The sequence below is a fragment of the Labrus bergylta genome, chromosome 21 (assembly GCF_963930695.1).
Source record: "Labrus bergylta chromosome 21, fLabBer1.1, whole genome shotgun sequence".
NCBI classification, from domain to species: Eukaryota; Metazoa; Chordata; class Actinopteri; order Labriformes; family Labridae; genus Labrus; species Labrus bergylta.
In genome coordinates, this window is record NC_089215.1 from 20,365,760 (window position 1) to 20,390,640 (window position 24,881).

At 41.7% G+C, this 24,881-nt stretch overlaps 2 protein-coding genes across 6 annotated transcripts in view; one reads left to right on the forward strand and one right to left on the reverse strand.

The window, feature by feature from the left end:
• Window positions 1–19,569, forward strand: part of arhgap17a (Rho GTPase activating protein 17a) — a 33,986-nt gene extending 14,417 nt beyond the window's left edge. The window contains exons 3-22 of one of the 5 annotated variants that reach the window (XM_020642550.3): window positions 1,848–1,952; window positions 2,159–2,191; window positions 2,643–2,719; window positions 4,344–4,455; window positions 5,083–5,159; window positions 5,379–5,496; window positions 6,230–6,298; window positions 6,492–6,573; window positions 7,617–7,744; window positions 9,823–9,934; window positions 10,183–10,264; window positions 10,439–10,519; window positions 10,615–10,728; window positions 10,930–11,021; window positions 12,482–12,629; window positions 12,953–13,204; window positions 13,856–14,004; window positions 14,957–15,526; window positions 15,623–15,644; window positions 17,155–17,292. In XM_020642550.3, the coding sequence (XP_020498206.2) occupies window positions 1,848–1,952; window positions 2,159–2,191; window positions 2,643–2,719; window positions 4,344–4,455; window positions 5,083–5,159; window positions 5,379–5,496; window positions 6,230–6,298; window positions 6,492–6,573; window positions 7,617–7,744; window positions 9,823–9,934; window positions 10,183–10,264; window positions 10,439–10,519; window positions 10,615–10,728; window positions 10,930–11,021; window positions 12,482–12,629; window positions 12,953–13,204; window positions 13,856–14,004; window positions 14,957–15,526; window positions 15,623–15,627 (2,406 nt within the window). In that variant the 3' untranslated portion in view covers window positions 15,628–15,644; window positions 17,155–17,292. Of the gene's footprint in view, window positions 1–1,847; window positions 1,953–2,158; window positions 2,192–2,642; window positions 2,720–4,343; window positions 4,456–5,082; window positions 5,160–5,378; window positions 5,497–6,229; window positions 6,299–6,491; window positions 6,574–7,616; window positions 7,745–9,822; window positions 9,935–10,182; window positions 10,265–10,438; window positions 10,520–10,614; window positions 10,729–10,929; window positions 11,022–12,481; window positions 12,630–12,952; window positions 13,205–13,855; window positions 14,005–14,956; window positions 15,527–15,622; window positions 15,645–17,154 lie in introns of all 5 variants that reach the window. The other 4 variants (XM_020642548.3, XM_020642552.3, XM_020642549.3 and 1 more) reach the window with 4 other exon arrangements.
• Window positions 19,570–20,225: 656 nt separating this feature from the next.
• The window catches only part of grid2ipb (glutamate receptor, ionotropic, delta 2 (Grid2) interacting protein, b), a 49,199-nt gene continuing 44,543 nt past the window's right edge, over window positions 20,226–24,881 (reverse strand). The window contains 6 exon segments of the mRNA XM_065949988.1: window positions 20,226–23,278; window positions 23,544–23,666; window positions 23,668–23,709; window positions 24,520–24,558; window positions 24,560–24,639; window positions 24,730–24,859. Coding sequence (XP_065806060.1) covers window positions 23,207–23,278; window positions 23,544–23,666; window positions 23,668–23,709; window positions 24,520–24,558; window positions 24,560–24,639; window positions 24,730–24,859 — 486 coding nt within the window. The 3' untranslated portion in view covers window positions 20,226–23,206.

Sequence of the window (24,881 nt, forward strand, 5' to 3'; positions counted from 1 at the left end):
TAAATATAATATAAATCAAGTATATCCTCTGAAAATAACTCTGTGAGTCATGACTGTCTACAATGGGTGTAACACCCGAGTCCCACTGTCTGTGATGCTTTCTGAGTTTTCAGAGTCCTATCTTCAGTTTGTTTACATCTTCGGGACGGCCGGATGACTCCTCCCCTCACGTATAAAAGTTGTTTAATTGAGGGACTAGAGAAAAGAAGAATAACATACTGTACTCACTGCTTAACTGTGTTTCTAGATCACGCTCATTTCAGGTAAATTTACATGCAGTGTGAAGATACGAGCATAATAAAGATCGCTAGCATTAGCATGCTAACACAACAATGCAGCACACGTTGTTTTGGTTTCATGCTGGTGCTCAAGCGCGACATCTGCTGGATCAAAAAATCACATATAAAGCCTTTAATGGTTACACATGGTGTTGGGATAAGGTGTTGATGATTAGGTTACATTTACACTGTGTTTGTTATAACTAATGTGGGAGTAAGCAAAATGAACAGTCCTCCCCTGTCTTCTGCTTCATATAATTCCACTAGCCCATTTTGGCAGTGCAAAAAAAAAAATGCAGTTCCTTTACTGTCCAGTTGAGGCTGGCTCCAAAAGCTAAGCAATCCCCTTTGACACCCTTTACCACAGATTTAAACAGCCTGTTTAAAAAAAAATAATGTTTTGGTCTGAATAGCTAATTTCTTTATCCATACACACTGTGGGGGGGGGGGGGACTTGTTTATTTATAACTCATCCATTTTTATTATATTTTTACAAGAGTCGAGCATACTTTTAAATAATGTTGGGCCCGGCTGATTTGACTGACAGATGGTGGTGCATTACTGCTGTTTGTCAGGAGGCCTAAGGCCCGCCTTAACTCAAACTCTCTGCCTGATACTGGATTGATCAGAAGTTAAGAGGTAACCAATGGGTGATGTCACTGATACCGTGTCCATGTTTTATAGAGTTTTGGTTATGCAAAGCTGTCTCTCTGCGCCATCAAGGTGAAAAGAAAGAGAGATCGGAGGGATGAGGGATGCTATCTATTTGAATAAGTACACTTAATTGTTGACAAAATATGTTCAAAGTCTACTACAGTTATCATTAGAGTTGGTTCTGATCGTTCTTGGTATGGCGACATGCAATGATTAATGAAATTTCAACCAAATTCCAATTAAATAGTGTGGCCTACTGTAGATTAAAGGCTTTATATGTGATATATATATTTTGATCCAGCAGATGTCACCCTTGAGCACCAGCATGAAACCAAAACAACTCGCGCTGCATTGTTGTGTTAGCATGCTAATGCTAGCGATCTTTATTATGCTCGTATCTTCACACTGCATGTAAATTTACCTGAAATGACCGTGATCTAGAAACACAGTTAAGCAGTGAGTACAGTATGTTATTCTTCTTTTCTCTAGTCCCTCAATTAAACAACTTTTATACGCGAGGGGAGGAGTCAGCCGGCTGTCCTGGCGATGTAAACAAAGTGAAGATAGGACTCTGAAAACATCACAGACAGTAGGACTCAGGTGTTACACCCATTGTAGACAGTCATGACTCACAGAGTTATTTTCAGAGGATAGACTTGATTTATATTACATTTAAGTGTGAACAATCACATATAAAGCCTTTTAAAGACTTCTCACAATGTGCAATTGTTTGTGTACTTGTACTAAAAAACAACAGGAAGTCAAAGCTCATGGCTTTACAAAAATAAAACTGGTCTTATACTTTCAAAATAAAGCCTATATAATATCAAATCGTCCATCAAAAAGCATATCTAATTTGCACTCTGATCTTGGATGACTGATGCTGACTTCTTGCATGTCTTGTCTCTTTCACAGATTGAGCGGCGCATGGAGTTGGTGCGGGTGGTTTCCCACAACACCCACAAGCGGATGGTGTCATGTCTACAGGGACACATCGGTGCAGACGCAGAGAAGAGACATGTAAGATATCAAGCTTATTATATAAAAGAGTAAAAAATCAACTAACCAGTCAATTGACAGTTCCAGGATGTGTAATAACTTGTTTATTGAACTCACTCCCTACACAAAGCTCTGAATGATTTCTTTCAAAGTGTCCAAAGTAGACCAACAATACATGATTTCTCTTTTGTGTTTTCTACTCCACATCATCCCAAAATGCACCACAGTCTGTACCACGCCTCTATACAGGAAACGGTCAGGTAAAGAAAAAACAAAAAGACTCCTTATTCGTCTCTCTGGTTCCAAGCACCACTTGCTCCATTTCCCATTCAGACATCTTTCATCTTTACTCACTCTGCATGACACTTTGGCCTTTGGGATTCTCTGGTGAAAAAAACAGGAAGCTGAACGCACAAAAAAATGTAAACTCTGCTGCAGTGAAAAAACAAGCTCCAGAGCTGTCATTTGATAGATGTCTCACTTCCCTAGTTCTGCATCTTCAATCCCATTCAACATCTGTATTTTCCCTCCTTTGCTCGGAAAGCTCTCTTCCTCTTCCTGAATTCACCGCTCAATGGAAAGTCCTAGATGAGTTTTCCATTTACCTTCAGCCTCAAAAAACGAAGCCTCTACACTTTCATTTTATTTCTGTCCATCTTTTCAGTTTTAACGTCTCAGAATTAGTTTGATCATCTTATTTGTCTTCTACAGAAAAAGCTTCCCCTCACTTCACTCTCCCAGGCGATGGTGGAGGGCGGAAACCAGTTGGGAGAAGACTCGCTAATAGGGTGAGTTACATTTTTTGATTGACAGGCCGGAAAAAAACAAATTGCTTCTTCTTTGGCAACAGTCGCTAATAGAGCAGATTGCACCCTAGAGACGGTGAAATATGAGGCTGTGCATCCAGGACGAGCAGTCGGCCTAGTTTTGTTTTCTGTAGGCGGGACTTTCAGCGGTTCTGAAAATCCTGTCATTCATTATGACAGACAGCAACATAAACGAGCCGAGCACACACTTGTGTTTGAGGATCTAGAAAGTAAAAGTCTGAACGTGTGCCTAGCAGCCATGTGTCTGTCTGGAAAGCAATGAGGAAGGGAAAGCACAGTCTGGTCTGCTAGTAAATATGACACATTCAACCTGAGTCGGCTGTCAAAGCATGTCACTCTCATACTGAGGCCTGAAAGCCATAAAGTTCAAATTTAATATAGAAGCAATAATATCACAACCTTACAATAGCTTTTTGTCATTCATATATTACTGCTAAACCCTTTTCAATATTGTGTATACATATATATCAGTGCACACACATAGACACACAACATTTTCTCCTGAATACCTCCATGTATGTAATCTATCTACAATGTGTTATTCTACATTTATCGTTTCGTATATATTCTATTAAACTATCTGATATATGTCCAGCACTCTATGCACATTAAAACTAGGGCTGTCTAACTATTTTTTATTTTATTTTGATAAATCCCTAAAATTCAATTCATTTCCATTTTTAATTGCATGTTTAAAATTCTCTGATTTTGCAGTTTAAAACAGTTTTTTAGTCCATATTAACAATGCAAAACTTTTTTTTTTTTTTTTTTTTTTACCTGTGTCAGGATTTGGGAATCAAATGAATGCAAAGAAATGAACTTTATAGTGTTCCGTTTAAATGTATTACTTCACTTCAAGTGCTGCCCTGCTTCCCCTGTGTGGTCTATGATGATGACTAATTCTGGGAAATACAGTGTTTCTTTTTATTTTCTGAAAGGACAACATTGTTATAAATTTAGAAATGTGCGGGAGTGCATGCATTAAATGACTCACTGACATCCAATGATCCCCGGTTAATGTGACAGCATTTGCACTTTTCACTTAAGGTCACAAAATGTCACCCTAACATCCCTGATGTCCCTGTGACCCCAGCATTCCACATAGTTGACAAGTTGACTAATTTCAGACCTTGATCCATTACAGCCAGTAGGTTAACACCGACAACTGTAATTAAAACTTTAGAAGCTTGTATTTCTAATGTTTCTGTTAAGACAGAGGAGGGGAGCATGAAATGTATGTGGAGTGAAACAATGTTTGTGAGCTCTGGGGTCATTGATTCAATCTAATTTTCCAAATGTTATCTTTTTAAAGGCTTAAAAAGTCATACTTTTAATTTTCTTTTTCTTTTATGTATCTTTGAGTTATTTGATATCAAAAATTCTGATGTAGCCGCTCATAGATTAATGACTTTCCAGTGCTAATTCAAATGTCTCCTTTGGGGCATGCAGCAGCAGCTGGCTGCATCAGGGAGATGTATAAACAAAGCCGACCCCGCATCCTTCATCCGATAGTGCTTCTGCTGGGATAAAGCAGCATGAAAACGATTTTAACAGCTCCCTCACTCTCTTTTGTGCTGACTCACAGGAAGATGATGGAAGTGTGCGGTGATGCAGAAAACCGTCTGGCTTCAGAGCTGATGCAACACGAGCTGCAGATAGAGAAAGATGTTCTGGATCCCCTCAGTCAGCTAGCAGAGGTAAGACACCTCACACCCTTTTAACAGCAACTAAACAGGAGTTAAATATTTATAGTTCTTAGAAGCTCTTGGCTTGTTTTAAAGTGCGGCCACACCACTGGGATCTGCTTTCTGCCTTAAATCATAGTGGAATCGATGATTTCACAGGTTTTTATTTTATTCAGTTCTTTTTTATCTTCACTGTCCAGCCTTTTAGAAATATGTTTCCCATGGGCCCTTTGTCTTTGTTGAATCTTGGTAACATTGACTGTACAAGGACGCTAAATTACTGTTATAATGAACTGGTAATCCCCCTGTTCATTTGATTATACTAATTGTATTTTTTTTGTATATAACGAGATACTCTCAGCTTTATGAGTCCCTGACTGTGATCATTTTTTTGTTATTGGAGTGTAAATGTCATTTTTATAACCTTCTCAGCAAACTGAAATTAGAGTTAATGCTCCAAAAGTTTTCAAACATTGAAACAGTCGTATGTATTATTCTTGATTCCATACTGAAAAGGTGAACCAGAGGGAATATTTTTATTATCTAGGAAAAATAATCACTTGAGATCATCAACTCTTTATCACTCTTCCTTCTCAGTGTCATTCAACCTGTGTTTGTTGTGTTGTCTAATGGTTGCAGGTGGACATTCCCAACATCCTGAAGCAGAGGAAACAGTTGGCCAAATTGGTGCTGGACTATGATTCTGCCAGAGCAAGGTTTGTCTGTCTACAGCTCACTCTGTTCCTTCATTAGTTTGAATTATAACTCATGTTAAGATTACGAGCTCACACCATATTTAGATGACACTTCAGAGCAGAGTAACATTTCAGTCAAACGCACACTTACTCCTGCCTTGCCTGTATGTATGTCCTTGGTATTCCTGGATTTTAGTTTCTCATTTCTTTACAATCCCTCCATGTCTGTTCCAACTTCAGATGGTTGCAGGCGACCAAATCAATAATCTCAGGAACAAACACTCATGCACTGACGGCTAAGGCTGACCTTCTCAAGGAGGAGATGGACGAGGCCATGAACAAGGTGGAGCTTTGCAAGGTAACCGACTTTTATATTCACAACTGTTGTATCTGCTTTTAATGGCAACCATCACTTGAAAATGGTTTTCAATTTGTTATCAGTGCAGTCATACACTGTACCATCACCGCCCCAGTGATAACGACAACTGCTTGATACCATTATATGCAGATGACATGCTGGTAGATCTACTGTCTTTGAAGGTCATTAATGGGTTAAATTCAACCTTGAAACTGGGAAAATAAGGCAACAACTGGACTTCCAGAGACCCTCAGGCCCTTTGACCCAGTTTGCTGATGCACACATATGACTGAATTGCCCCGTCAGCTTTGTGTGTGTGTGTGTGTCTGTGTGTGTGTGTGCATCTCCAGAACTGAATCACTGCTGGTGAGTTATAGTGTGCAGCGGCTATGTGATGTGTCAGGTTTTGTTTTTTTTGTCCAGGAAGTGTGGAGCCCTTGCGTTTCCCCTTCACAGGTTCTCCCTCCCAGTCCCACTGAGCCCTGCCAGCAACAGGAGGATTTATGATTCATTTGGCGCACAGGCCAGCGGCTTAGCTGACCGCTGACGTCCGTACTTGTGCCACTTGGAATACACAGTAGATCATTAATGGATGACACTGTGAAGTGGAGATGGACGATTATTAACAGATTACTCAAAGCTCTCTGACTGACGTTGTTATTGTAAATCACATTGTTCTTTATTGCTGTCATCTTTTAGAACTCTCATATATATATATTTTTTCTTTCCTCAGGATCAGCTGGCTGCAGACATGTACAGTTTTTTCTCCAAAGAAGGGGACTATGCCCTCTACTTCGTAACAGTGAGTACAGCCCGACAAGCAACACATGTGTTTGCACGAGTTCTTGGTGGGAATGTTCACAGCTGCAGAGGAACAGGGGAACACAGACTTGGCCAGCCGTTTTATTTACTTAGCCTGTCATGTCTTTTTATTGTTTGCCTTATTCATCTCACCCCACTCGACTCATTTCCATCTGTTTTGTTTGTCTCTGCAGCTCTTAGAAGCTCAAGCCGATTACCACAGAAAGTCCCTCACTGTTCTGGAGAATGTGTTGCCCACCATCCAGGCACAGCAAGGTAAAACACACACAAACAAAAACACCTTTTTTGCATACACTACAGCATTGTTTAAAACGGCTTCATAAACGAAGTCTCTGTGTTGTGCATGGTTTAGGATTGTGTAGTGCAAATTGCGTGGAGCATGCATGTGTGGCACCCTGTGTTTTCCTTTATTTCCTGTGTTGTTTGGTGTCCCTTTAAATAAAATCTTGTAAGATGTGAGACCCTGGAGAGGTTTGAGAAGCTTGCCCAGAGGTGTTGCTAAGAGGGGGAAACAGTTTCTCATTCATTTTTTCCTAACCGGCTTCGAAAATGAAAGCAGCTGTTTTTTCTAACTTCTGGACTTCTAGAAGTTGCCCCGGTTGCGGTAACTGTTTCCAAAGCCAAAGATATTAAAGAATAGTCTTTTGTTTTCACCGCTTGCCTCCTCTCTCTCTCTCCCCCCCCCCCCCCCCAAAAAAAATGTAATTTTCCATTTTGCAAACACAATGTCTCCTCTCCGAGCTCCCTCTCTTGCTCTTTGTTGCGTCTTATTCACGGAGCTCATTTTTTTTCTGTACCAAACACATGTGACCTAAACCAGACAAGCCTGGTCTCCCAGCATGTGGGGATGACTCATATACTCCACACACTTCCCCCCCACCCCCTCATGCATCACACCCACCTGGGTTTTTTAGCAAGCCCTCCCCTCCTCACAGCTCTGCTGCCCTGTTCACATGCACGTTACCTCACAAAAACACACCGAGAGGCAGAGCAGTCGTTCCTGCTGCTGAAGAGCATGTGGTTAGTATTTTCTGGCACCCTGCAGGGGGGAGTGCAGACGGGTTGGGAACTGGCCCAAAGGGAGAGTTTTTGACCCAGATATCAGCCATCCAGACAAATACAACCATGAGCCAACGTTGATTCTTCCCTTTATTTGTATTATTGCAAACCAGTGCATCAGTCTGGTCTTCTAATAATCTGCAACAGTTTCATTGCAGTGCATGTTTTATTTCTCCTCAGATTTTAAACACTGTGAACTAAACAACATCTCCCAAATGAATTTCTTCCTCTGTGTTTAGACTCGTGGACAGAGAAGCCTGCGTTTGGCACCGGACTGGATGAACACCTGAAGAGGAGTAGCAGGGAGGTCGCCCTCCCGTTAGAGGCCTGTGTGATGATGCTTCTAGAGACTGGAATGAAGGAAGAGGTAAGGAAGCGACTGCCCTGTTTATGATTCTTCTGCTGAAGGGACAGCAAAGTGGAGGCATTGATCTACGGTATGAATGAAATCAAATTAAGCCGTCCTCTCCATCTTTAAGACGTGTGCTTCAAATTACAGCCTGGTTGGTGTTAGGACCAGCAACAGCATCTCTAACGGATGCTAGCTGCTAGCATTGCCTTTAGAGTCTTCACATCTTGCTGATGTAATGTACCTTAAGACTGTGGGCTTAAGCCAACATCCCAGTGATTCAATGGAGACTGTCACTTTTCATCATTTACACCTTCCAGTGAAGTATTTTTAAAGTGATGTAAGATGTACGTTGCTTTGGGTAAAAGCATCTGCTAAGTGAATTGTAACTATTTGGAACAGGTACAGAAAGAAGTAGAGCCCAACTCTGCAGTTCAGTTGGTTTTATTTGGTCATGAGAGCAAAAAATAAGATAATTTATAATTCAATGGGAGAAAATTAGATTCTCAACTTAACCTTTTTAGACTTTTTAATAGACCCAAACAATAAAATACAACAACAAAAAGACACTTATCAAGCTTCTCAGAAGTGAAAAACAGCTGTTTTTTATGATGTGAAATTATTTTTGTTTTGAATTTTTCTGATTAAACAAGATATTTGAAGATGTCAGCTTGGGCTCTGTTATGACTTTTTTTTTTTTTTTTTTTTTTTTACACGATCTTAAGTGGAGATAGAATCATCTGTGGATAAACCCCACATTCTCGCTAAGATCATTGTTTTTTCTTTTATTGGCCAGATTGTGCTAATTTGTGACTCAGACATTCTTATTAAGTCAGCTGTTCTCAGCAAAAAAACATTTTTTTTTATTAATTGGAGCAACATTTCAAACGTTAAGCAGGCATGAGGACGAAGTTGGTGGAGACCAAAATGGAGCTCAAAGACTAAAACCGATTTATCAGCTGACCAGTGACACAAACATACAACACCACACAAAACCTTTCAAATATAATTAAAGAATCCGGACTCTGTGACCCGGCCATAAACTGATAATACAACTTACAGTATCATGAGTTTACATAAGTGCAAATGAAGCTCAGGCATTTTAAAGCTCTGAGAGTTCAACAATACATGCTAATAAGCAGACAGTAGGGCTTTAGGAGTCACTTCTTATCTAACGCCGGTTGTCCTTGTCTCACCGCATAAGCAGAAGTGCTGCCCTGGCTCATTAAAAGTCACATGGAGCTGTGGCTGCGTTAGGCGGCCCTACTGATCGTTCACATAATTGAAACCAAGCAGTAGATTGTTTGTTCTCATGAAACATCTCAGACTGACAGAGGACACAGACACTCTGTTAATAGGGGAACTCCTGAGTTATGGCTACACTGTTCCTAAGAAACTGTCTTCAGTTCTGCTCCGGTGATGATTTACTATATGAAATGTCTGCGATGTCTTCCTCCTCAAAACAAATTTAGAATACAATGGAACTGCTCGTCTCCTGTCCATAAATCAGAGTCCTGCCCCGTGCATGTACGTGTCTGTGTGAAAAAAAGAGCAAGTGCTAGCTGCAGAAGCACTTTATTTGTTGCTCTGTTGGTTCCCCAGTGAGTCCAGTCTGTGTCATTACAGCGTGAAGACGGCCTTTGTTTATGTGTCAAAGTAAAGAGTGGCTGTGCTGTGAGTGCTGGGTGTGTTTGCTTGCATGCTTTAAGGTTTCATTATGTGCAGCTGGCAGGGGGAGTGTGAGTAAGGAATGTATACAGAGTCTGTGTTTGAGAGAAGTGTGAGTGTGTAGATTCAGTGAAAGCAGCAGAGTCTTGTGTACACATTGAATGTCTGCATGTATTTTAACTGCTGCTTGCTGGCGATGTTACTGAGCAGTGTGTGTGTGTGTGTGTGTGTGTGTGTGTGTGTGTGTGTGTGTGTGTGTGTGTGTGTGTGTGTGTGTGTGTGTGTGTGTGTGTGTGTGTGTGTGTGTGTGTGTGTGTGTGTGTGTGTGTGTGTGTGTGTGTGTGTGTGTGTGTGTGTGTGTGTGTGTGTGTGTGTGTGTGTGTGTGTGTGTGTGTGTGTGTGTGTGTGTGTGTGTGTGTGTGTGTCAGGGTCTATTCAGGATCGCAGCAGGAGCGTCCAAGCTAAAGAAGCTAAAGGCAGCGCTGGACTGTTCCACGTCGCAACTAGAAGAGTTTTACTCCGACCCACACGCTGTCGCTGGTACGTCTCACACAACAGACTGTTTTTCAGTCGCTGAGCCACACATGAACAAAAGAGAAGTTGGTCCACTATGTTGTAATTCCTTGCATGCACAACACACACTTTTGATCTAACCATAGTGTCTAAAACATGCCTGCACTATCATCTCGCTTTAAACATCAGAACACTATCATGATTTCCTCCGCAGGGAAATTTGGATTAAATACTGCAATTGTTAGACATAATTGTGGCTGTTTTTTTAATTCCAGGTGCACTGAAGTCCTACCTGAGAGAACTACCTGAACCTCTAATGACCTACCAGCTCTACGATGAATGGATTCAGGCCTCCAGGTAAGGCTCAAAACAGGATCACTGGGAGTGGCATGTGCCAGTATTGAACAGGTCTGTCAGTGTGCAGCTGTGAGAAACAACAGGATAAGTCATTTTGGGACGTTTAGCCTGAGGAAGAATGGACTAATAATGTGCTCTGCTTTCAATCATCTCTTTGATTTCTGTCTTGTTCAGCGTGTCAGACCCAGACAAGAGGCTGCAGGCTCTCTGGATGGTTTGTGATCAGCTACCAAAGAACAACAAAACCAACCTGAGGTTAGTTTTTAAAACCTATGTGGAAAAGATCACGACTTGCAACTTTTCTTCCTTCTGTTGCATGATTCATTGTTTGTTCTCTTTTCACCGTGCAGGTATCTAGTGAAGTTTCTAGCCAAACTTGCCCAGGACAGCGAGGTGAACAAAATGACTCCTAGCAACATCGCCATCGTCCTGGGACCTAACCTGCTGTGGACCAAGACTGAGGGGTGAGAGGAGGGCGAAGATGGCATTTTCAATTTAATAGTCCACCATTTTTATTGTTCCAAACAAACATAAATATTTCATAATTTTCCCAAGACATGATGCTGGGACAGTGTATTGTTGAGGAGAGAATTTCTACAAATCATACTCTGTTATTCTAGCTCATTTGAGTGCACCTTTCATTATGTGTGTACGTGTCCACCCAGGAGTCTGGCTGAGATGGCTGCAGCTACCTCTGTGCACGTGGTGGCTATCATGGAGCCCATCATCCAGCATGCTGACTGGTTCTTTCCTGAGGGTACGTTTTTACATCACTGTTTATAACTCCGACCTTTAGCCAATCAGGGCTCGTACACCAGGGATGTTTGATAACCCATTCAATATTAACAACCACAGATAGAAGAAAGACTAATCCATGCTGTGTCCGCCTTAGCTCCATTACTGGGTTATATTGTGAAGGTTAGCTTGTAGGCAACTTAGAAAACATTAAAAAAAAGTCATGAATCACTTTGATTCAGCTTCTATTTTGTTTGAACTCATAAAATCGTGGAGCTGATGGCCTAGCTGTTAGGTCACTAGGCCACATGTATGAAGGCTACATGCAGGAAAGAAGGCAAAGGTCAGCAGCCAAGTTTCAACTCTGACCTGTGGCTTCTTTCCCACATGTCAGTCCCCACTCTCTCTGTCTCTCCCTTAATCTTCTACTCTAGTCACTGTGCTTTCAAATAAAGAAATACATGCCCCAAAATAGAAAATATATATATTTTTAAAAACCACATACAATCAAATGAGAGGAGTACAAAAAAAAAAAATAGAATTAAATCAGATTTTTTCCTTATCAGTCTGCCTTTGTGCGTGTGTCTGGAGACAAGACGTTGTTGATGCGTCTACACTGTGGTCAACAGAGCTGAGTGTCTCTGCAGCTCTCAGACAGAGAGATGATGAGTCAGCAGTTTCTGCCATCATGTTAAAACAATAAGTACCTCGGCTGATTGCTGCCTATTTAAGTGGAAGATTTCCTTTCACGGCCTCTTTTTAATCAGGCACATGTGATCGTCTGGGTCTTGATGGAGCGGGATGTGCTGTATTAAGAATGAGAACAAAGGAATAATCACAACACAGGTCATGCTAATTAGAACAAATTATTATTATAATAAATTTATTATTCTGGCTTGATTAGCCCGTCCTTTGAAACTGGCTTCATTTTTCCCTGTTTGTTGTTCATTTACATACCACCAAACAAGCCAGAGCAGGTAACTCTGTTTTGTGTTTATTGATCAACAAAAGTTCCTGAGAGAGAAAAATTAGCTTGATTATCCGAGTAGTTTATCTTCTGTAGTATAACAGTTTTTTGGGTAAATCTTATTAGAGCTGGGCAAAATATTGAGTGTTTAAGATCTATGGATATATTTTCAAACAAGATATAGGGTAAGACAATATTGTTAATATCAATATAGTTTATGTTGCATTAAAATAACATGGTCACCTTTTTCTCATCTCACTGATGATGACTGTCTGTCTGTCCCTCTTCACCCTGCTCCTCCTCTCTCTCTCTTTTATTGTATTTAAGGAACATTTTATTTTATAATATTACTTTTTAAATTCACAAACAGGTAGTTTATTTTTCCATGTGTTTTCACTGTTAATAAAATACATATCGATATATATCGAGTATCGCCTTTTCAGAAAATCAATATCAAGATATGAGTTTTGGACCGTATCTCCCAGCCCTAAATCTTGTATTCCCTCTCTCTACAGATGTGGAGTTCAACGTGTCTGGCATGTTTGCGATGCCCACACCTGCATCCAACCACAACAACCATCTTGATTATGACTGCAGCACCATAGAGAGGAAGAGGCCCGGCAGCATGGTGGGACCAGAGAACGACGCATCGCGCAAAGACAGGTACACAGCCTGGAGTTAGCTCATACACTAACCTCCGAGACCTACATGCTCCCTCAGTTTCTCTTAACCACTTCCTTTTGTGAATTACTCATATTACTAGTTTTGTAATTAATTTGGCTTTTGATCTAGTTTTTTCTTCTGACCCCTTTTCTTTTGCTTCTTGTAAATGTTCGATTTATAATATTTCTAACTCTTTTTAATCACTCTTCTATAATCTGAAGGATTTTGGTGATTGTCTATCCTGGGCTAATCGGTGACTTTCTCAAAGCTTTTGTGTTTTTGTTTTTCCTCCCTCACTCTCCCTCCTGCTCCCTCCCGTGTAGCACCCCTAACAAGCACTCGGACTACACCCTGCGTAGAGGCAGTAACGCCTTAGGTAGAAAGCAGCACACCTCACCTGCCTTCCAACCTCCTTTACCCCCTGTGGAGGCTCAGCCCTCCGCCGAGCCCCCGCCCCAGTCACAGGCTCCGTCAGGGGGTTCAGGGCCTGACGCCTCCCAGCAAAGCGTGGCGCAGAGTCTGGCTGCTCTCGCTGCAGCTCAGCAGCTTCTCTTGCAGCACACAGAGGAGCTCAGGTAAGAGCTGCTGCAGCCCTGCTGCTGCTGGACAATGACACAGCATGTCACAAAAACACACACAGACAGATGAGGTCATTTTTGTTCTTGAATGTGTCATTGGTATTTTGCAGACACCTCCTCTGCCTTTGGTCCATATGATTCAGCTTCTTGTTTATTTTGCAAAAACCACAAGTTTTCTTGCACCAACACCAGCAGCTCCAGCTATGGCTGGTGTAAGTTCAGCCCACAGATTTAGCACAACAATGGCTGCTGTCATTCTGCGAAACAGTCACTCGCAGGGCCTCCGCCTTCCTCCCCAAATCACTGGAATCAGCAGGAACCGCACACAAACTGGCCCAAACTGCTTTGAAAAACCAAGACTCTGCTTCTTGTTATGCAAAAACTGAAGAGTGTCTTTGATTGAACAGCTTTCATTTCCACACAGATTACACTGTTCAGATCTGAATTCACCTCTCCAATAAAGTGTGTAAAAGAATGCACATCAGACAACCCAGATTAGTTAATGACATTTATCATATGGATAAGAGAGCTTTTAAAAATGATGCTGTGTCTAATTGTAAGCTCAATTAAATCCATTAGCAGACACTGATCAGACATTCAGAAAGATTATGAGATTTAAAGCATTTCCCTTTTTCTTTTTTTCCAAAGTAACCCAAAGCTACGTGACCCCACCTCCGCCCACACACCTCTCCTCCAGAGGAACGGCTCCGGGGCAGGAGGCCAGTCTGCAGGTCAGCCGGGCACTGGGAACCCCGGGGCTGGATCCATGGGGCCCAGTCCTCACCTGATGCGAAGAGGTGAGAGTCTTTATCGTGTGTGTGTCTTCATCTATAATAATGTGCTGCTAAAAAGGAACATTTCAGTAAATATTGTCAATAATAAGAAGTATCAAATTCAAGGAAGCTGGACGTACTTTTCATTTGAGGTCATACTTTTAACATTTTTGTAAGAATGCTAATCCTTCTTTTGAGGTCAATCTAAGCTTTAAATCACCAAACACTTAATCCTTCAATTTCCCCAAACTCATAGCTAATCAATCACAGAGCTGCCAGATCCAACTGCTCAGATGTTTCCTACGCTGTATGCTCATACAGATGTGCTTCCTTATAATAGAACATTTTTTAGGTATATTTATGTGTCTGTATGTTCCATGTTTTTCTTTCTGTCACACTGCTTGGGGCTGGTAGAACAGTATTTCATCTTTTTAATGTAAGCAGATACATGAGAAAAATGACAAATAAATGGAATCTTGACAGTCAGCTCGGGGCCACTGATGAGCTCATGAGCTAAAACTCAACAGTTCATCCTTGTGTTAAGATCAAGTGGAGGGTAGACAAACTCACAAGGATGCAGTTTATTTGTTGGTGTTAGTTTAACCTTGTATTACGTTTCATCCTTTAACTCCTTCTCACCTCTATTATCACGCTGTCAACTTCCTGCCCTCGCCCTCGTGAGGAGTCATGAAGTTGTCCATTTTGGCACCAGAGATTTATTGCTGTATTGATATTTTGTTAATATCCCCCCCCAATTTTTAATCTTTATGTCAAGCTAGGCTAACCGCTAATTACCTACCAGGTAGTCACCAAGACTAAAAATGATCATCTTCTTGTTGTTTATATTAAAGTTATAATAATCCATGTCATCAAAGAAAACATTTGCGCTTCTTTTAGTATAAGGGGGAGTATGTATGTAAAGTAACAGATCTTTACATTTCCTGTTTTTTTTACAACATTTACTGTCATGTTTCAGGTACCAAGAAGCAGGCTCCAGCCCCTCCCAAACCGACAAACCCTCCACCCAGCCAGCCCTGTAACTCAGTGAACCACGCCTCCTCCCCCTCCTCCTCCTCCCAGTCCCTCAGCCCCACCTCCAGACCCCTGTCCGGCCACCCACCCGCCTCACCCACATCTCCCACCTCACAGCCCTGTGCCACACCGAGACGCCACTCCAGCAACCAGCCCCCCATCCAGGCACCCAACCATCCGCCCCCTGAGCCTCCGACGCAGGCCAGCTCGCCGACGCAACCTGCCTCCCCGGGCAAACCCGAAGGAGACCAGCGGAGTGCTGACTCCTCTCCTCCGGGCACCCCGACTCCTCCAGACACCCCTCCGCCCTCTGCTGCGACCCAGGACGCGGCCGCTTCCCCGTTCCCGTCCCCGTCCCCGTCCCCGTCCCCGTCTCCCTACCAGACCGGATCTCTTCCCCGGCCGCGGCCTGTTCCCAAACCTCGGAACAGACCCAGTGTCCCCCCTCCGCCACAGCCCACCGCGCTGCCCGGTGACACTAACGGGATCTGTGCTACCGCCTACAAGATGATGGGTGAGTATTTTCTGTCATGATGTCATCGCATGTCAAATCTTATCTGAGTACTAACCTTCCTGCTAATAGTCTTTTTGCCTTGTAATACCTCCACAGGTTAAAGGGGCACTTGTGAGAGGTTTGTTATTAATAGATGTTTTCCACTTTTCACCCGTAGCACTTTTATGTTCACCTGTAGGACTTTAATCCATCACCATGGCCATTTGTTCTGCCTTCAGACTCTCTCTGATATCCTATATCCAGTATCATCTATCTCGCCCTGATGCTTGATTTCATAACACAAAATAAATAATAATTTTAAATACACAAAAATGAGTGCACAAAATCAGTGCAGGGAGTTTAAACTGACAGTGTGCTGATACATCCAGCTATATCACATCCACTGTTTTTGTTTATGATACATACCAGTGCTTCTTTAGAGAATCTGGCTGCTATTTCTAGGTCAAGTTGCACTGCCCACATGAAAACATGACACTCATATCTGCTTCATGTACGCTCAGTCATGTATCAAGGTCATCGTTTATTTACCGTAAGCATCCAGCATCACTTCAGCCCAGAGTAAAACATTCAGATTTTTTCATTTTCAAAATTTACAACATAAAAAAACAATCTGGAAACACACTCCAAGTAATCCTTTATTCCATTTTCTTTCTCATCTGTAACGACTCATTTAGTTTGATGAAGTTAGCTTGAAATGTATTGCTTCACACACTTCTCACATTGCTGTCATAATATATCGGGTACATGGTCTTTGGTCATTTGTTGCAGTGATTTAACGTCATATGAAATACCAGAAATGTAGACTTCATTTGAGTGACAAGACCTCTGTGACACGTCATCCATCAGGGCGATCATCTGTCATGTCACTAAGATATCTCCTCATCACACACACAGATCAGAATATTACCCAACCCTCCACTGTCAGTGTCTAGATCTTTATTAGTTCTGATTGAGTTTCATTTTTGATTGTTTTTGTTCTGTGTATCAACCGATGATCTTTCACTAAGCATGTTTCACTCTGACATGCATGTTTGCTCTTGTCTCATCTGTGATCACTCTTCACATAATCAACCCGTTTCTAACAAACACTTACAAATTATAAGACCGAATTTGAAATTGGGATTTTTTTTCCCCCAGTACCATGTTGTCTGCACAGCTAATTAAATGTACCGCCCTCCACATTGGTTATTTCACATCCACTGCCTGCTGCTCTCAGTCTATGGCTGAACACTGCCCCCTGCTGTTTAGAGACTCACACTGCAGCCGGAGCTCACAGTGGCGTCTCACTATGACCTCCTGCTGCTGCTGTTTAAAGCTTATGGAAAATGTGACAGTGCTGCATTGGATGGCATGATTGCCGCAGCTTTAAATATTTTCTGACTCCAGGATTGAAGCTACACATGTTTGTGATTATGACCATTGTTCATATAATGATGGCTTAAATGGTTTATCTGTCTTTGTGGGTATTTAAGTTCTGTTTTGTGTGGATCCCCTGCATGCATGGAGCCCAGTTTAACCATTACGTATTCCCACAAATCCAAATAGTTTGCATCCCAGTTCTTTTTATTTTAAGTTCATTATGTGATGTACATTTACATCGTCCTCCTCTTTTTTTTTTTGTTCTCCAGACCCTGCGATGTCTTTCAAAGGGCTGAGTCGAGCGTTGGTCCCTGAGCTCGCTGTAGACCAGCAGCCAGCGACAGCCTCCTCCTCTTCTTCTTCTTCTTCTTCCTCCTCTTCTTCCTCCTGCTCCCTGCCTCCTCCCAAAGACTTAGACCTGGAATCTGAGAGCACCGTCCTATAAGGAGAAAGACTGTGACATGATCGGGTCCAGTTACCAACACGCTGCCCCCCCCCCCCCCCTCCACGTGGATCACCTACATTCATACTCACTCTTCATGTAGCCCTGCTCGTGCTTCTGCCGCGCCCTCGGAGGAGGATCAAACCTCTGCTGACACGTTTTACCCAGTCCCGTCTCTTTGAAGGATTTTTAATGTGACATCTTGAAGCTTCTTGCAGCCATCATGGAGGTCCACAGCTCCTGTAAAACACTACAGAGTGGGTTACTCATGATATATTTAATTTTCAGCGTGACAACCAAGAATAAGACCTCATGAATGTGGCCTTTACTACACACAAATGAACAACACTGAAAATAAGATAGTTTTTCAAATGATCCATATATGATCTGTAACCACAAATCATCAAAGGTTAGAGCTGAAATTCAACCAAATCAACAACTTTTCTGATGAGTCATATTTGAAGAGAAAAAAAAACAACCTGAGAATGTCAACTCATATTTAGGATTCAAGGAAATTGTGACAGGGATGTTTTCACTCCTTTTTAAATGTTTTATAGATCAAATGAATTATTAAGAAGATAAACAACGGATCAGTCGTTAATAGCAGACTCATTCATAGAGTAAAACGCCTTATTGGACCCCATGCTTTGATTTTAGTGTATTTATTTGTACTCCAGCTGTTGTTTTTTTAAACTCTCAGTTTTTGTGACCTCCATGATGGTTCCAGGTGTGACGAACAGCCTCTACACTGCATCACATACCATCTGGCACTTCATCTTTACACTGTGCTGCCTTGACATGAAGCTCCAGACAATCAGACCACAAACTGTAGAGGGAGCAGTCGGCCAATCAGACGACACTGATGGGTCCTAAAGCAGACAGGATGAGTTAAGAGGAGACTTGGTTGGTGTGAGGCTCTGAATGCCAAATTAAGGAGAAGATGAGATCGATTTGGACTTTGGTGTGAGATGTCTCTGTGTTTTTTTTTTATGTTAAAAAAACAGTCTTACAACACAAAATAAAAAGATGAAAGTTATCTCTATATCAAAGGGGGAGGGGCAAAGGTCTGCAGGAAGAAACCAAAACTGTTGGTTAAAGTGTAGCTGGTGACTGCAGGTTTCCAGTCGTCTCGAACACTTTCCCCTTTTTTTTTGTATGCTAACCCCGCCCTCTTGTCCCCCCCCCCCCCCCCCCACTCCTGTATTTATTTCCCGATTTCAAAAACACACATTCCCTGTGGCTTAGACAGAATTCATGCAGTCTTTAAATGTAAATCATGCCTTATCGGGTCCTGCCAGAACCACGTAATAAGCATCATATATTTACTGGCTCCTTGTACTACAGTATTAACAAGAAGCCGTCTTGGTAACAAGTATGTATCAGGGACATGAGGAGGGGGATAGAATACTTGTGTGGGTCTGAAGTTGTGTATTTATAATTGTTTTTGGTTGATCACTTTTGGGTTTTTATGAACAGAAGTAGCTGGGTGCGCCGCCCTCTCAGCCTGAAGAGTCAGTATTTCTGCCTTTCTGTTATTACTCTCCCATGGATGTTCGTTGTTTTCCAGGGAATTTCTTGCATTCAAAAAAAGGCTGTGTGAGAGAGAATGTATTGGAAGGACAATGCTTAGCAGCCTCTTTTGCCCAACAGGAAGACGCATAAACAGCTGATGTTGCACTTGAGCGCAGGCCAACGAGCGGTGACCTCGTGAACTGATGTTTGAGGATTGTTTTTTTTTTGTTTTTTCAGTCTTTCCCTCTGAGCTGAGAGCACACAGCGCTGTGAAACCTCAGTAGTGAAGTGGTGTTAGACGCTTGCCAGGTCAAAAGATTCTAAAACAAATGCTTTTTCCTTGTAAACTCTCTTGCTCTCTTTTTTTTAGTTGATGCAGTTTGGTTCCCAGAGAACTGACCCAACATGGTACCGATGGAGAAAATCTCGGATGCTGAAGTTGCCCTGAAAACGAGTTTTTAATTTTGTTTTTCAGAGACAATCGAGCATTATAACCCCCCCCCCAACCTTTCTCTCTTTGCTCCTGTACCTTCGCTGCCTTATCCCTGTGTATGAAGAGAGCTTGATATTTCAAGGCTCTGAAAGAACAAATGCCATTAAAGGAGACATGATAATGCTGCGTTTTTAAGCTCCATAGTTTTGTATGTATTCTGTCTGTGAGCTTAAGACATGTTATATGAATGCTTGATAATACCCCCTTTCCAAAGAAAATAAAGTATATGAAGAACTATTTAAAATGATTCCTTACTTTTGTGCTCAGGTCTCTAATGGTGAAGGCTTTTATTATTCCTGCAGGAGCCTAAGGGTTTCAATTTGAAACATTCAAATAGTGTGTTTTAAAGGTCACATATTCTCCTCCTCACTGGCGATTCTAGGGTCTGTTGGGGCCCTAGGCAAAAGTTATTTTGGGGGCCCACCCACCGGCGCTCAGCAGGGCAAATTAGAGAGTGAGTGCTGTCAGATAAGGCCTCCTTAGGGAGGTTTTCTACTGTCAAAGTTGTTCCGCCCTCTGGGGCCCCCCTACTGGTCTGGGGCCCCAAGCAGTTGCCTGCCTTGCCTGTTGACAAGCAGCACCCCTGCTCCTCCTTTCCAACCAGTTTAAATAAGTCTCAGAGCTCCTCAAAACATGTGTGTGAAGTTTCTTGTTCTAAATTCACTCTGATCCTGTATTTGATCATGTCTATAAACCCCTCTATTTCAGCCCTGCTCAGAACAGACTGTTTCTGAGTCTGTACCTTTAAATATGAAGATCATTCAGAAAGAAAGTAATCCAGCATTCAAAGCTTGGAAGGAATAGAAAGCCTTTTGATATGATGCCACATTTACGTGAAGTGTCTGTATAATCATGAGAGAATAATTATGACGAGGCAAAGAATGAATCGGGTGTTTACTGTCAAGCATGATACTTTTATAGGTTCAAAACAAGTCCTCCATTTGAAAGCATTAAACAAAACAGAAGAGTCAAACAATCACAAAAACATGAGCATATTTCCAGATATAAACATATAAAACAGTCTAGGGAAACTAGAAGCAACCGATAAATAAACCTAAGTAGACGAACAGAAATGCATTTATTTGTTTAACTTAAATATCCAGGGAGGGGGAGGGGAGGGTGCTACCAGCTGCACATTTGAACACATGAACTCACCAACATGCAATTGAGTTGGACAAAGAAACACTGTCACTGCACTAGTAGCAGCTAGGTTTGCATTTTGAAGAGATCATAGTCGGCTCATCGGCCTGACGAAAAAGCTGCGCGGAAAGAATAATTCAAACGATCATTTTCCAGATGACACTCTTGGATAAGAAAATAAAGAAGGACTCGGAGGACGAACGAGCATACAGCGTGTGCATAGCAAAAAAAAAAAACGGTCCATTTACAATATCAACAATATTTCATCAACATAAATACAACACAGCTACAGATACACTGTACAGTCGGTGAGTCATCAGATCACCATGACGACCAGAAAAAGCAGGAAATCACCATATACAGTATGATGTTGTTTTTCTACATGCACTTGAGGTTCAGTTCATTCAAGCAGCTGCCCACGTTTTAAAACAGGGCGGTGTCCGTCACGCTCAAGAAAAAGTGGCCAACTATTAGCCGTCTTCATGCGCCAGAAACAGCTCAGCCTTTTCTCATCCAGCTGCCTTTTCATCTCCACGCTGACAACAAGAAGACACTAATAATGAAGATTTGCAATTCCACCCACACCCCGGCGCTTCAAACAGATTATCTCTGAGCCAAATCTCTCCATGCGCTGATGTAGTCAGCGTTACCTCACTGGGAAAGGTGCAATATTGTTTTGAGAGGGATGTTTAACAAATAAATGAGTGTCAGTGACTACATTTGGATCCGTGCAGTCCTCACTCCTCAGGGTTCAAACTTGTTGGATAAGCTTCTTAGTTTTATGTGACGATAAGCGGCCCTTGATTGGACAGATTTCAGAGTCAGGTTGACGATCAGAATAGAACCAAACGAGGAGGTGGTAGATGAAAAGTTCAAAAACCATCTTACATGCACTTCTATAGAAAGCTAAAGCTAACTGGTGGTAATGCAAACCGTTTTCTTTATGGACACATCTCATCATCTGGGTCTAGAATCATGAAAGCCACTCATCACATAGAAGTGATATTTTGTTTTACTGAACTATACATGATGAAGATCCTGTACTACTTTAGTTTCCATTATTCATGTTGAACTATTTTCATTTATTTGGCTGAATTGTACTTTTTTTTTAGATGCCATTCCTTTTTCTTTTCAAGGTCAACAAAAATCAAAAAACATTTTCCACATTTTCCAGGTGCTTTGTCTGAACAGGTTGTTTTTCTTGGATTAAAATATACATTTATTCCCTTTAATTTTTTTGTTGAGTTTCTTAATGACTAGACTGAATGCTCCCCTGACTTAAAGGTCACATATTCTCCTCCTTTTCAACCAGTTTAAATAAGTCTCAGAGCTCCCAAAAACATCTCTATGAAGTTTCTTGCCAAAAATCCACTTTGATCCTGTATTGGATCATGTCTATAAACCCCTCTATTTCAGCCCAGTTCAGAACAGGCTGTTTCTGTGTCTGTACCTTTAAATGTAAATGAGCTGTGTTTGACCATGCCCCTCTTGAAGGGCTTGTGTGGCTTTGGTTTTCTTGCACCATGTCCTGTTGTTAACAGTGAGAAGTGATGTCATGAAGGGAAAATCTGTTTAAACACACATTTTCTGAAAAGTGGAGCAGGCAAAAGACAGAGAAGATGGACTTTTCTCATAATTGGGGGGTTTGTAAACGACTAGAGACACATATTAGTGATCAAAAAACATGGAGAGGTTTAGTTTGCATAATATGTGACCTTTAAATAAAAATGTATCATTAAATAAGCAAAACAACTTTCAAAGGGGAATTTGACCACATTTAAAAAAAAAAAAAAAAAAAAATCTTCTTAAGAATTCAGTCGTGTTAATTTGAAAAAGGTTCTTTCCTTTTAATTAAACTCTACATGAACTTTATTTGCTTCCATGGAAAAGACAGAACAATCTTCATCAGTGACGTACAAACCTGACGAGAAAAAAAAAGAGAATGGCTTTTTGTTGACTTCAACTTTTGCTCCATATATAATTATTCCATATATATTTAAATCTCTGATGATAGATTATAGATGCCCTTTAAATTCACAGTAGGTCAGATGTGGATGGCCAGTTCTTACGTTGCAGGATACACGATGCTGAAAACTCCAGTACCTACTGTTAGAAATCGAAATGAGGCTGTATGGGAGGCAGTGATTTCTAAACTACACTCTAAAAACTACACTTGTGCTTCCTGTCACCAGTCTACATCTATGCTTCATCTTTACAGTTTTTTATTTTTTTAAATATGTTCTGATAGAAAATATAAACTATATATAATCATTTATTAAACATAGCAGATCACCTGTAAATATTCAGAGCAGGTGTTTTGAAGTTCTCTTTTCAGGGGCTTAACAGGACACACTGGAGCAATCAAAATGGACAATGGTGGCTTCATTGATGTGTCTCACTGTTTACTAAGTTATGTTTGTTAAAGAGATGACAGTAGTGTAAAAACGAGTTTTGAGTCGTCAGTGTGCGGTGACTTCCTGTTGGACACCTGAATGTTTCTGCTCTTCTCAGCACCTGGAATAAGAGCGATGCCGCACATTCCTAAACATCAGTTATTCTCTGCAGAGAGATGCAGTGTTTTTCCCATTCTGTCTGCTGTGAGTGACGTGGACTCTGTTCCTGTCGTTTCCAGTCTCTATGTGTGTGTGTGTGTGATCTTGGCACTTTGGTTGCGGAGAGCAAAGAGTGAAAGTGATGCCGACCAGACCCGTCAGCCGCCTCACATTTCCTGCTTCTACCAGGCCAGAGGGGAAGACAGTCTGGGGCTCCTGGGGTTTTCTGGAGTCTGGGTCTCGCTGAGAGCTCTCTGGAAGATAAAACAAGATGACCTCATCTCACTTCTGCTTATCTCACAAAATAATGTTCAAACTCAGGGCACATTTGGCTATTCCACAGGCGGCAGCAGTTTGCAGTTTAATCACTCTGTAGCTGCAGGCTGCTGTCAGCAGAACATCTAATTGTTTTGGAGGTTTGGATCAGTCAAGCACCTGCTTCCGGTATCCAAATATGAGCTTCTCAAACTCTGGGACAAGCCAGCTGTCTGAAATGGACACAGTGCTGAGTTGGCTCACCTCAAACTTGGAGATGAAGTCTGCAAAGATGCCGAAGAAGGCGTCCGTTTTTGTGGACTTGCCGTCCTCTCCAAAGTAGGAGACCACCTTCGAGAACTCCTCCATGGTCCGGTTCTGCAGGGAACTCCAGAGACTGGATCGAAGGGTGGCTGTTCTCCAAGAAGCTCTGTGGGTGTGCAGTGTCACAGATTAAAGGAATGTACCAAAGAATGTTTAAACATTAAAGTCAGTCTACATCAGGAGTACTGCTCAGCCAGTGATAAGAGCATAGAGTCATCTGTAGCTCGAATAATGATGTCATAACGCCTGCTCTTAAAGAATAAATAAACACTTTATTTGTTACAAAACTGGGGATTTTGATGAACATGTTCAAGTTAAATGTGGGATTTCTGGATAATGGAAGGCTGTGCACGTTTCATGCCCGTGCCTGTGCTTGTGCAGCAAGAGAGCACTGACTCTGGGTCAAATGAACTGGACTTGTTTGAAGGATGAAGCGTGTTTGGCATGTACAGATTGCCTAGTGTGAGTGCGCCCTAAAAGTATTAATAAAGTTTTCGCAATATATTTTAAGTTGCTTTATTGCTGAATCAAGAAAGTTTGACTTGAGTTGGCTTAGCTTAGCATAGAATAGACCAGAATAGAATTACTTTATTGATCCCAAACTTTCCACAATTTCCCAGTTTGGGATCAATAAAGTAATTCTATTCTGGTCTATTCTATTCTATTCTATCAGGATTTGACATAAGACAGCTAACACGTCAAAACAAGAAATCACAATCACATCAAAGCTTTTGGAGTGCTTGCAGGTGGATTTAATATCCTTTGGACGGAGCCTGGTTAGCCTTTTCACCTTCATTTCTAGTCTTTATGCTGAGCTACAAATCAAACGAATCCTTTAATGACTCATTTCATGCAATTCAAACACAAGTGTGTTTTTGAAAATGCAATTGTTCTATTCCTAACGCAGTAAGCTTACGCTCATGACGGAGGCAAAGTGGTCGTCAGAGGTGGGCGGGGATCTTCTGACAGGCCGTCCTGATGTCCTGGATGGTGGTGTGAAGGTCACCCAGCTCTGCAGTGATCCCCCTCTGGTTCACTGAACGAGTTGAACGTGAAAAATGTTCAATGAAGAGTCAACAAAAATCATTACAGCATGAGAGCTCTGCTGCTGCGACGTCATCGTTACCTTTGGCGGCCAGCGGCACTGTCGTCAGGTCTCTCGAAAAGTTGAGCAGCTCAGGGAAGTGTTGGCACAGAGACTTGGCCAGAATGTGGAGAAAGGTGGATTTCCCGTCCACTGTTTTGGTCGTGCTTAGCTACCAAAAAACAAACAGACAA